Source organism: Trypanosoma cruzi (genome assembly GCF_000209065.1).
Source record: "Trypanosoma cruzi strain CL Brener chromosome Unknown tcruzi_1047053507611, whole genome shotgun sequence".
In the NCBI taxonomy this organism is placed as follows: Eukaryota; Euglenozoa; class Kinetoplastea; order Trypanosomatida; family Trypanosomatidae; genus Trypanosoma; species Trypanosoma cruzi.
Window position 1 is genome coordinate 91,710 of NW_921231.1, and position 11,724 is coordinate 103,433.

The 11,724-nt window shown below is 49.1% G+C and overlaps 6 protein-coding genes across 6 annotated transcripts, besides 14 other annotated features; all 6 read left to right on the plus strand.

Moving 5' to 3' along the window:
- Positions 1–3,155: part of a sequence feature (heterozygous, Esmeraldo-like haplotype) that runs on past the window's edge.
- Tc00.1047053507611.330 (uncharacterized protein) lies at positions 80–877 on the plus strand (the record flags this gene model as incomplete). The annotated part of the gene is made up of 1 exon (XM_816078.1): positions 80–877. One exon carries the CDS (start codon positions 80–82, stop codon positions 875–877), a length of 798 nt encoding a protein of 265 aa, XP_821171.1.
- Positions 1,064–2,185, plus strand: Tc00.1047053507611.340 (uncharacterized protein; the record flags this gene model as incomplete). The annotated part of the gene is made up of 1 exon (XM_816079.1): positions 1,064–2,185. The coding sequence occupies one exon, from the start codon at positions 1,064–1,066 to the stop codon at positions 2,183–2,185; it is 1,122 nt and encodes a 373-aa protein (XP_821172.1).
- Positions 2,265–2,293: a microsatellite.
- Positions 2,440–2,467: a microsatellite.
- Positions 2,460–6,589: a mobile genetic element.
- Positions 3,156–3,286: a sequence feature (haploid, Esmeraldo-like haplotype).
- Positions 3,287–3,698: a sequence feature (areas not merged during assembly with more than two copies in the genome that could not be assigned to a particular haplotype).
- Positions 3,699–3,832: a sequence feature (areas merged during assembly that could not be assigned to a particular haplotype. This can correspond to areas where the two haplotypes were merged or to regions with more than two copies in the genome that were merged during assembly.).
- Positions 3,833–6,012: a sequence feature (areas not merged during assembly with more than two copies in the genome that could not be assigned to a particular haplotype).
- Positions 4,616–6,576: a mobile genetic element.
- Positions 6,013–11,724: a sequence feature (heterozygous, Esmeraldo-like haplotype).
- Positions 6,635–6,665: a microsatellite.
- Positions 6,814–8,259, plus strand: Tc00.1047053507611.370 (protein disulfide isomerase, putative; the record flags this gene model as incomplete). Its single annotated transcript, XM_816080.1, has 1 exon — positions 6,814–8,259. The coding sequence occupies one exon, from the start codon at positions 6,814–6,816 to the stop codon at positions 8,257–8,259; it is 1,446 nt and encodes a 481-aa protein (XP_821173.1).
- Positions 8,430–8,456: a microsatellite.
- Positions 8,659–8,693: a sequence feature (CT-rich).
- Positions 8,735–9,376, plus strand: Tc00.1047053507611.380 (uncharacterized protein; the record flags this gene model as incomplete). The annotated part of the gene is made up of 1 exon (XM_816081.1): positions 8,735–9,376. The coding sequence occupies one exon, from the start codon at positions 8,735–8,737 to the stop codon at positions 9,374–9,376; it is 642 nt and encodes a 213-aa protein (XP_821174.1).
- Positions 9,773–10,162, plus strand: Tc00.1047053507611.389 (uncharacterized protein; the record flags this gene model as incomplete). Its single annotated transcript, XM_816083.1, has 1 exon — positions 9,773–10,162. The coding sequence occupies one exon, from the start codon at positions 9,773–9,775 to the stop codon at positions 10,160–10,162; it is 390 nt and encodes a 129-aa protein (XP_821176.1).
- Tc00.1047053507611.398 (RNA editing complex protein MP63, putative) lies at positions 10,180–11,724 on the plus strand (the record flags this gene model as incomplete). Its single annotated transcript, XM_816084.1, has 1 exon — positions 10,180–11,724. A coding segment is annotated over one exon (1,545 nt), but the record flags the coding sequence as incomplete, so codon positions are not given.
- Positions 10,258–10,281: a microsatellite.

Here is an 11,724-nt window from a genome sequence, read left to right on the forward strand (position 1 = left end):
TTTTCTTTGCCTTTTTTGTTTTGTTTTTGGTCTTGGATTCTTTTTACGAATCACTTCACCCTTGGAGGTTTTGACTGGAATGCAAAAAAGGATTCCAGATGCAAACAGTGCGGGGGAATGGGATTACAAACCAGTCTTAATTCCGAGGGAGAAGTACGCAAAAATAGCGCATGGGCGAAACATTTTTTTGGCAACGTGTCTTGGTGGGGCTGCCTTGGTGTGGGGAGCTAGCCTGATTCCGCAGTGGCTGATTTACCGCTCCTTGAGGCGAATGTACCAGACATATTGTCGTGGTCGAGTGCTAGATCTGACGCCAAAAATAGCGGATGCCAGCGATGTCCGACTTTATGAGATGTCTAAAGCAATTCGTGTAGAGTTTATCGTGGATCAAAAAGTTATTGATGATGGGCGATACAAAATTGATGGGTCCCTCCCCGAAGCAGTGCAGGCGGAACGACGGAAAGCCATGACTTTGGATTTTATGGTCAAGAACGATCACAACTGGGTTGGAAGCACAGTCGTTTTTGACATCATTGAAAAGGGAGAGACAAAAATGCCTGATTTCCAAAAGTACGACACCGTTGTGATCCGGAATGAGCTCTTGAACAGAAGTGAAGATGATGCGCGTCAGTTTCTCAATGCCGCTTTGACTTATGTCGTAAAAGACGGCTATGTGCTACTAATGGATTTTGGGAGTCCTTCTTGGCCAAAAGTACTGTCTTGTGTGCGCTGGTTCAACTCTTTGACGAGAAGCTCCATGCACCTGACGCACAAATATAACAAATGGATCAGGGATGATGCTCGTTACTTGCTGATTGAGGAACACAGATGTCTGATGGGTTTCCATTATGCATTGGCCCTTCGGCCAAAATCATGAGGTTTTTTCGCTGGTTTTTGACATATTTCTTTGTTGCTTAAATGTTTTGTTCCTGAAGGAATTTGTCACTGATGCCGTGATTTCTCCTCTTTTCCTTCCTTAACGCGGCCAACGTCACAACCTCGAATTTGCTTTTCCTTCTTGTTTGAACGATCAGGTCGTAAGTTGAAAACAATCTCTGTATAGATGGATGATACACAGGAAGAAGCTGTTCGGGAGTTGAAAAAGCATCTCCGGGAACTGGAGGACACGCTTTCAGCTCAAGAGAAGCTCCTGCGAAATCGAAGTCAAAAAATGGCCTCAATATTGGTATCGGTTGTCGATACCGAACGGGCTCTTGATGAAAACGCGGATGAGTTGAGGGAAACTCAGTTGCAACTCGAAAATGTAGTGGCTGATAATCGGATAGCGCACACAGAGCGAGAAAGAATTCAGACTGCATCTGATGGTTGCCTACCGCGCGATGAATATGTGCGTGAACTCTCGGAGACCGACGCAGGCCTGAAGGAAAAGCAGGGCCAGGTTCAAGACCTTGTAGCGCAGGTGGAGTCACTGAATGGGTGTGCCGAGAGTGCGGAGGCCCGACGGCGTCTCACCCTAGTGAGTCTTATAACCATTTTGGATGATCTGCACACATCATTAACTCGCAGCATCCAACGCGTCCCACATGAGGAAGATGCAAGGGCGCGGGGTGTACTGAGAGCCATACGCGAACTTTCCCGTGAGCGCGAACGGGCAATTGGGTACTGTGTAAGAAAGAAGCGCGAGGTTACAGATGTCATTGGACTGAAGAAGCAGAGAGTGAATGAGCTAGCTTTAGACCTACAGAAAAACCTATCGGTCATTGTTGAAGATCAAGAAAAGTCTGCCCTTAGTGTGGTGGAAAAAATACAAGAAGAACGCAATGCACTTCGCGAAGAAGTTGAGAGTATAAAGGCTGCGAATCAGCGCCTATGGGATGTACTTCGTGACACCAAATATTCCTCAGACTCCGTTCAGGGTGGGGATTCTAAACGAGAGGTTGCCATTTCCGCGAATGATGCTCTTCGCACAACTGCCGGTGTTGAGGAGGAAAAGGACCATCTTCGTGAACAATTAAAGTTGTTTGAGGCCAAGCGGACGAAATTACAGCGACTCATAGAGGAACTGAGAGCGAACATAAATACAGACATGGAAAAACATGCGCTGAAGTTGAGGGATCTTAAACGTGAGATTCAAGTCCAGCAATACGAAAGTCACAAACTTGAAGGTGAAAACCGGAAACTGAAGTCCTTATGCGACTCATTGGCCGTGACACTTGAGGCGTGACGCCGGAAGTCTCCATGAATATGACGTGCTTATTTCTTTCCCAGCTGGAATTTTTTTTTATTAGTGTTATTATTTTTGTTATAAATATATATATATATATATATGTATTATTTTTCTTTGGGAATTTCTTTTCCATGGAGAAAGGAAGGGCGTATTGCTCTTGTTGTTTCATTCTGTGCATATTGTATTCTGTATTTTGTAGCGTCTTGGCAAAAAATGCACAGTGGTCAAGCTGCCAGTTGCATCCATTCCTCTTTTTTTTTTTTTTTTTTTTTTTTTTTTGACAGCCAGACCTGACACATGCCTGTTGGTTTAAAGTAATGGCAGTGACTCCTTTTACACGGCGACGGAGTGACGCAAAAATGGCGCTCCTATGGTGATATGCAGGTGCAGCTCACCCTTATTAAAGCGGGCCGTCGGATGCGACGTTAACTGTCGCCACCCCGATGACAGGCTTACGCTTGTTTTCGGAAAACATCGCCAAACCCCGGGAGGATTCGAGCCTTACAGGACATGTTGCGAATCTCCGGGCGCCTCAGATTCCTAATTTCGAGACACAAGCGCTCCTGCCCATCGTGTGGGTGCGGCCCGGGAGTTGGGGCACCAAAAAGGGCTCCTCATTTCTGAAAGGGAGCGATCGAGCACTGACTATGCCCACGCCATCGCGGACGTGCGGAATCGAAATGCTCAGCTTAACTCGCAGGTTGAGGAGAAGCATAACAAACTATCGGCATGCGAATCTCACATTGCGGTCTCCGGCGGCCTTCTTGCAGAACGAGAGCGCGCGCTTTCTGGACGCGAATAGCAGTTGGAGGCGACCCGCGCCCAACCACAGGAGCGAGAGGCACGCGTTAGTGCTAAAGAGGCGCGGCGAGCCGCGTGGGAGGCGGAGACGGCAGGCCGGGAAGAAGTTTCTACCACTCGGAGAGGTCCGACCGATTGACTTGTCACGCGTGAAAATACGGCCGAAGATGGCGATACCAAACAACTACTTCGAAAGCGTCGCTTGATGGTCGGGGGCGCGTCGTCACGCACGGCCAAACGAACTCCGGCGCGAGAGAGACGGCAGGTTATCCCTCAGACGTCTCAGGGCAATTTCGGGTGACCACATTTCTATCCCTCGATGCCTTTGCCCTCCCGCACTTCTCTTTGGACGATCGTTCCGCTACGGAAGAAGAGGGACGAATGTTTCGCGCATTCGACGTCACTACTTGGGCCCGGCGTATATGGGATGAGGGCGTTCCCGGAGTCGTTTTCAACCTCCGGGGCGCATACAATTATTGGCAACGGGCGGACGACCAGGCTCAACTTTCCTTCGACAGTTTGGCTGCGTGGATCGGCGCGGTGGAAGCGGAGCGGGATTCCACCGATCAGTTTATGTACTTTGGCAGGATCCTACTGCATGCATCCCGAATGCAGCTCACGATGCCATCCGACCCCGGCATCCCGCTCTTCAACGTTCGCGCCCGTCCTTGCACTGCCGTTCATGAGGCCGACGCCTTTGCGAGGGCAATCCGGCCTCCCGTGTAACGGCGAGGTGCGCAAATATCGTTTCGATGCCAGTTATGTCATGTTGATGGGCACGTCACATCTAAAAGCAACGTCCGAAACGCGCCCCAGAGAGAATTACTCACAGCACGGACGGCAGTTAAAAAACGGCAAAGGGGCCGCCCGCTGCCTATGAGGACGGACGACGGCAGCCCCATCCGATCCACCGCCTCCCAACATTTCGCACAGACGTCGCACCGCACCGCCGACACTCCACACGATATTTCAAATTGCCCGACGCAATCGTCGGGAAGGGCAATGGAGCTTATCCGTAAACGGCGCTCGACTGTGGTACGACGAAACACCGACATCCCCGCTTCGGACAAGCCGCAGGAGGGCGAACGAGGTCGCTTGAGAAATGTGGGCGCCGCCGACGTGGAAGCGGAGAATGTCCCTAGCGGGGCAAGTCTCAAAATTTTGCCGCACGCACGAACGCACGATGAACGAGGAGAGCTGCGCGGCCCTTTTTGGCGGCAATATTAGACGTGGCGCCATCGACCCGACGGCAGTACGCCAGGATGTTGCGGTCTATGTTGGAAATGAATTGAACCCCGCTGGAAATGATGATTCTGGGGTTGCAAGAAATTGCGGCGCGATCGGAGACGAAGCAGGCGCACTCATCGACAAAGGAAGGGATGGATCAATGTATCCGCAGCCGGACCGATTGGAAGCAAAGTGTTGTTTTTCGACTTGTGTGGATAACGGCGAGTCGTTGGTCCGAGATTGCGGCCTTAACCCCCAAAAATTTTATAATGGAGGCGGACGGGACCTTAATTTTGGATTGGTCCGTGGCGCCGAAGACGGCGAGGGCGGATCCCCACCTCGCCTCGCGGTTCGTCAGGGCACAAGGGCAGGACGCCTTCGACACTATAAAGCTATGCAGGACACTTCAAGAAAACGAAAAGCTCACGAATATTACTAATTCCAAAGTCGAACGAGCTCTGGCTCCTTGGAATGCCACGGCGCATTCCACAAAACGCGGTGCGTTGCGGCACGCTGCTCAAATCGTGGATACATACAGTTTGACCCACACGTGATCTCGAAGTTGACGAAGCACGTCGACCCGTTCGACCTTCCCCAGAATACTGTTCGATATCTGTGGAAGTACACCACAATGCTGACCCAGGTGTCGTTGCTGGCCGCATTGATGTGAAGGGAGAAACTGCGGAAGGGCAGGAACCCTGGTTGAGGGCAGAGGAGCATTTCTCATGATTTTAATCACAATCATGCTGCTACAATAACGAGAAGCGCGAAAAGGACGCGTCTGACCACTCCACAAGATGAACACGCTATCCCGTTACAGCAAGTCAACGTGCCCGTATTGAATACCAAAGTGGATCATGAGCCGGTTGAACCCGGCTACCTTGGAGAGACTTATGCAAGTTTGGGGACTCGTCGGGCGGTCCCCTTTCCCTCTGCCCTCCTCCGGTAAAGCGCGCGAAGGCTCACGGAGGATTCCAGTCTATGACGCGCGATTGTCAAAGGAAGCGGGAATTATCGAGGACGCTTCGTCCACAATAACAGGCGGATGGATAATAGCTTTTGGTTGTGGAGGAGAAAACCACCGGTTTACGACGACGATGGATCGCGTGGCCACGCGACAAGAACAGAGACGACCCTTATGAGGCGAATGTTCCTCTTTTACACATTTCCCATTATTTGCCGCCTGTGATGGCTGAGGCCACTTTCTGCCTGGATGTGAAGGCATCCTTTTTTAAAGTCTTTTTACCGCGGGAGGCTCGGCATCGAAAGAGATGCCGCGTGGAGGACGGCACGCTGGTGGAGCTGACACGGCTCCCAATGGGATACAAGGCCAGCCCAGAAATTCTCCAGATTATTACTTCGGCAATTGCGGGGTGACGACGGTGGTTCACCCCCTCTGGGCTGCACCTCCATTGGTGCGTGTCGACGTTTGGATCGGTAATATACACATTGCGGTGTCGAAGAGCGATGCGACATTGTGGGAAGCCCAAGTGCTTCGTAATGCGGACGGCCGTCACGCCACGATAGGGGAGGACCGCGAATCGGGCGCCACGCAGTACATCTTCCTGGGGGTGCATTTTGATCTCAGACACACCGTGCGGTATCCCTGAGTGAGAATTTGTCCGGTCTGTATGCGCCATGCCGGCGCTCAATTCTTTGACCATCGCGGGAGTGGAGGTTATGGCGTCACGCTTTTTATATTTGGCGGCCATTTAGTGCACGCGTTTATATGACCATTGCGTTTTCAGAAAGGCAGTGCGACGGCGATTATCGGCAGTTAGCCGGGGGATTGTGCAGGAGACATCCCCGGCGAACCTTCCGCCGGCAGCGGCTGGTTTGGGCGAGAGACTACGACACATCATCGAGAATAATTGTGGGTGAATCATCAAGCCCACAGAAAAGGCGTCGGCCGCCAGCATCACTGATGTGTCGCTCCATGGATGGTGAGCCGTTTTTATTCCAGACTCCGGCGACGTTAAAATTGCCGGAGGAAAATGGGAGAGGAAACGTTTTCTTATCATGCAGGCCGAGGCACGCGCGGTACGCTTAGCCTTATCGGCCTTTTCCGCCATCTTGCCATCCACCACTGACGTTTGGGTGAAAAATACTTCGCTGCAAGGAGCGGCGAATAAAGGCAGCTCAAAATAACACGCCATGACGTGGGAGCTACAACGGATATATGAATTTTTGGACTCTCGCGGAATACAGGCATCCTTTGTCTACGTGCGGTCTGCAGAAAACCCCGCAGACGGCATGACACGCGGTCGTGTGTTTACACTTCAGAACTTGGCGAAGAGGTGGAATTGGCGAAGGGGAACGGCGGGGTCTTTTGGCTGGAAGGAAACCAAAGTCTTTCACTTATGTTATAAATATACACCTACGTTCTGTTAAACCTTCAGTATGTAGTAAACCCCGCTTTATATATATATATATATATATATATATATATTCTTTTTTTCTTACTCTGTTTCGTTTTTTATAAATAAGTCCAGCATATAACTAGCAGCCCAGGCGAATATTATTGTGTCTCATCTTCTACTCGTTATTTTTTTCAGACAAGCGTCAAACTTCTTTTAAGAAAAAAGGGATACACAATTATGATACATTTCATTTTTTTTGTTGCCCTTTTTTTTTGCTCGCTTCGGGCGGAGGGAAGTGAGGTTGTGGAAGCCACCGATAAAGATTTTGACGACGTCATTTCAAGTGGTGAGATTGCGCTTGTGAAGTTCTATGCTCCATGGTGCGGGCACTGTCAGAAACTTGCGCCGGAGTGGGAGAAGGCGGCCAAAGAGATTCCTAGCGGGGCGGTCATGGTGGATGTCGATTGCACCAAGGAAAGCAATTTGGCCCAGAAGTACTCCATTAAAGGGTTCCCCACAATTATTCTCTTTCGTGACGGCAAGGAGGTGGAACATTACAAAGGTGGTCGCAAAAGTAGTGATATTGTAAACTACGTGAAGGCAAACCTTGGAACTGCAGTTGTCCATGTTGAGACTGCTGAAGAATTGGAAAAATTAAGGGAAGAGCATAATGCTGTATGTGTGGGAGTGACCTCGGACATGGAATCCACACTCTCGAAAACGCTAGCGACTTCTGCAGAGGGCCTACGGATGAAAATGAAGTTTGTGGTTATTACAGATTCAAATATTCTTCCCGATGAGAAACCAGAATCCATTATTGTTTTCAGAAAGGGTGGGGAAAAGGAGGTCTTTGATGGGGCAATGGAAACAGCGGATCTAAAATCTTTTCTTGAGGTTGCTTTTATCCCATTTATGGGGGAGATCAACCCCAACACTTACTTGGATTACGCTGGAATATCAGGGCCGGTGGCATGGGTTCTATTGAAACCGAGCGAGGAGGAATCGAAGGAGCTGAAATCCAAGCTTCTGGATGTGGGAAAGAAAATGCGCCGTCTTATGGTGCTCCTTTGGGTAGATGCGGAACAGTATGGGGTGGCTTCTAGTCTTGGTTTATCAGATGATGCAAAATACCCTGCTTTTGTGATTGCTCGAGGTGAGGACCACTTTGTTCATCCATCTACGGAACCGGTAACTGCAGAGAGCATTGAAAAATTTATTATCGAATACTCCGAAAAGAAATTATCTCCAGAAATTAAATCTCAGCCCGTCCCTGAAATTGAAACCGTTGAGGGGCTGACCACAGTTGTAGGGAAGACATTGGACAAGTACCTTTCATCTGGAAAAGACATGTTGATCGAGTTTTTTGCTCCGTGGTGTGGGCACTGCAAGAATTTGGCTCCAATTTACGCGAAGGTGGCGAAGGAATTTGAGTCCTCGGACGTTATTATTGCCGCCATGGACGCTACTGCTAACCAGATGGACAACTCTCTCTTTGACGTTTCTGGTTTTCCGACCATATACTTTGTTCCCCATGGAGGAAAGCCAATTATGTATGATGGGGGCCGTACGTTCTATGAGATTTACAAGTTCGTTCATGAGCACAGCTCAACTTTAAAAGATGTGCCGATCCCAGAAGAAGTCAAGAGGGAAGAAGAAAAAAATGGGGATGACGATGATCTATAGAGAACATGCATCTTATTCGATGTGTGCGTTTGTGCATATATATATTTCTGTGTGTGTGTATTTAATATTTGTGCGCTTCAAACCTTGCGGATTGGGTTTTGAATGACGGTCCCCCACTATGTGGAGGGATTCTTCTATATATATATATACACACGCGCAACTGCACAGATTATATATATATATATATATATATTTATGAAAAAGTAATCGTAACTATTAGGGCGAATGAAGAAGGGATTGCTTTATTTATTTTATTTTTTGTTTGTACTCGCCAAGCATTTCCCGTTTTAAAATCTATTTAATGGGTTTTTCTGGCGATGAAAGACGAAGGTGCTTTGGGTTTCTCAAGGAGAGACAGGGTGATTGGCTAGCTTGTTAAGGTCTTATGGGCTGTGCTGGCTCTTTTTCTTTCCTTCTTTTTTTCTTTTTGTTTTGTCTGCGTGAAAGTGCCTGTGCTCGAAGGTGAGTGAGCGACATGGAAACTCACCGCCTTTGCGCAGATTACAGCGGAACGAGCGCGTGGCACGATTTGCCTGAGGAGTCCTACGAAAGGGTCGTGGCCCTCGCCAGAGCGTATCGTCAGAGATTGACGGAGACGGACCAAAACAGTGGTACCGCCCACGCTCTTGACAGGGAAGAATACGTCGACTCACTTCCGAAGGAGGAGGTGATGCGGCGCCGCAGAATTGAGAAAAAGGAACAGGACGCAATGAGCATAGTGATGAAACTATGGAAACAACGCTCCATCGCGTTTGCCAATGAGTTACGCACGATCAGGGAGAAAAAACTGAGGATGGAAAAAGTGAAAAAACAGAGAATCCTTCTTGAGGAACAACTGTATCGGGAGCAATTCCTGGATTTTTGGCAGAAAAGGAAGAAGGAACAGCTGCGCAACCTCCCTATTCACCCTGATAGGGTTCTTATGAATGCATATAGGCATAATATACTTCCCTTTGCCACAGATCCAGTTGACTGCTGGGAAAGAGGCATTGTTGTTCCCCCCGAGCTTCAGCAGACGGTGGTGCTTTTGGATAGTGAGGGAAGCGTTTTCTTGCCTGCGTTTCATGAGTTATCCATGAGGCTTCGAACGGCTTATCACCGGTATCGAGCTCAATAAAAGAACGCGTCTTTTTGCGAAGGAATATACGGCACATAAGCCATGAGGCCTTTCTGTTCATTCCTTCAGTGTGAAAAAAAAAATTCTCCTTCGGGATGGGTGGCGAGACATTTTTGTTTTTCCCTTTGCGACAACCTCTTGAAGTGAAAGGGAAAGAAATGCTAAGAAGTTTTCTTGAGATATTGTGACAAGTTGTGAGTACAACAAGAGTGATGAACAAAAAAAAAAAAAAGGGTGCTTATTTATTTGAATGAACGAAAAATCCTTGGGATGAGGGACGGGGAGAAGGTAACAACACTGCCTCTGCTAAAGACACCGATGTTTTCTGTTGCTATTCGCAGTCGTGCTTTTTTTTTAGTATATGTATTTTATTTTTTTACTCATTTAGAAGTTTGAATGTTGCCACATCCGGTAGCGCCGCTCTGTCGTTGGTCCTATTTTGCAACACACTGTTGTGTCGGTGTTGTGCACTTGCCCTGCAGGGGATCAATTCTCGGGGAGCCCTTGTGGAGCTGCCGCCTACTCTTGACGGAATGTGGCTTTTCCGCCCTTCCTCTGCCACAGCAGAAAGCGGTGTGTAGTCAAGAAACGCTCACCTTAAAGTGTAGAGGTGTCCCCTTTGTTGAGTTTAGTACCTCTGAATTGAAAGAGGGTGCGCTTGTGCATGTTGTAGCAAAAATGTACAAGAAGCCAAGGTTTATTCCTATTCATGGCACATACGTGGAGGACACGGAGCTGCTTGTCTCTGAACAGTTTGGATCACTTGTTCTTCTTGGGACACTGTGACGGGAGATGAACCAATTATGAAGACCATCATGAAGGAGATTTGTGCCAGTGTTTTTTATTACGTTTTTAGTTTCTGTTTTTTTTGGCGAGTTCTGTTTTTTTTTTTTTTTTTTTTTTTTGTGATTTTAGAAAAGATGCGTCGGTTGTTGCTCGCTGGGGCGCTGGCGAAGTTCTCCCGCAGAGTGGGCGCAAGATGGCTAGCGTGTGCTCCAAAGGCACGTTACGGCGTCAAGCGTCTCAACGATGGCAGCCACTTTTTTTTACCAGCGCTAAATTGCCAGGAACGATTTCAATCTTCCTCGGACAAAAAGTTCCACTGTAGCGTTTGCAAAAAAGCCTTTCGCCTGGAGATGGCGGCGAAGCTACACCTCCAACAGGCACACGGGGGCGATGGCTCGGTGGAGGCCGGCCCAGGTCCCGGCGCTGAAACCGCCCCCACGGCCATTCCCTCAGCGCCGCCTTCGAGCCCCATTGAGAGGAATTTTACGGATGACGAGGAACGCCGTCCTCGTCGTATGAGGCCCACACCAAAGCCGCTTCATCAACCCGACCGCGGGGTGCCAGATGCCGACATGGCGGAGCTTCTCGGTGTGTGGGACAAAATTGGTCTTAACAGGCTGGAAGGGAGTTTTGTTCACAGTACAATGGTGATGAAGGTGTTTGCTGCACGCCCTGATGTTACAGAGCAGCCTCTCTATGAGCCTGTCACTCCTGAAGGGGATAACCCCTTCGAGAACATGGATCAAATTGATGCAAGGGCGGCATCAGAGTCCTACGTCAAAGACCACGCGTTGACAGAGGTAGACCTGAAGGGTCCATTTGCCCCTGCACCTGATCAAACATTAAATCCTTTTCGTGCAGGGAAGGTGGACAATCCGTTCGCAAAAGTCCCAACAGTGCATCGCGAGGTGCCGAGGATTCTCCAGCCGCAACAACAGGTGCCAAAGGAAGAGCCTGTGACGGCGCCAATTACACCATTTGGACAATTGCCAATGTTTGGCAAACAGCAGCAAACAAAGGAGACCATTCCAGCAAAGCCATTGCAGCAGAACATCTCTGTTCCTGGAGAAGTTGCCTCCCCCTTCACAGCGGCGGTGGCTAATTCACCATTTATTGGTCAGGTGGCGTCACCCTTTACTTCTACACCTGACACCGCCGCTACGCCTTTTGAAGCGCCACCGTTTACAGTAGCATCACCCTTTGCTGCACCTGGAATGCAGGCAAGTTCGCCATTTACTGCAACCGATGCGGTTAGTCCCTTTGCTCAAAATGCTTCATGCCAGACCAGCGCATTTCCTATGGCCATGGGTTTTTCAAATTTGACGCCAAACGTACAAACTGGGCAGAGGGCTAATGTTGAGGAAAAATGCCCTACTTGCGGGAAAAGTTTTTCCACCTTCGATGGACTTGCCATGCACAGCAAAGCCAAACATGGCGTTATTCTTGAGCGGGAAGCGAAGAAGGATGGCAAGCAAAGGGGACGCAGTGTCCCTGATTTACCCGCCTTATATACCAAGTCCCCTGTTGATCTTTCATCGTCATCACCGTTGGAACAAAGACCG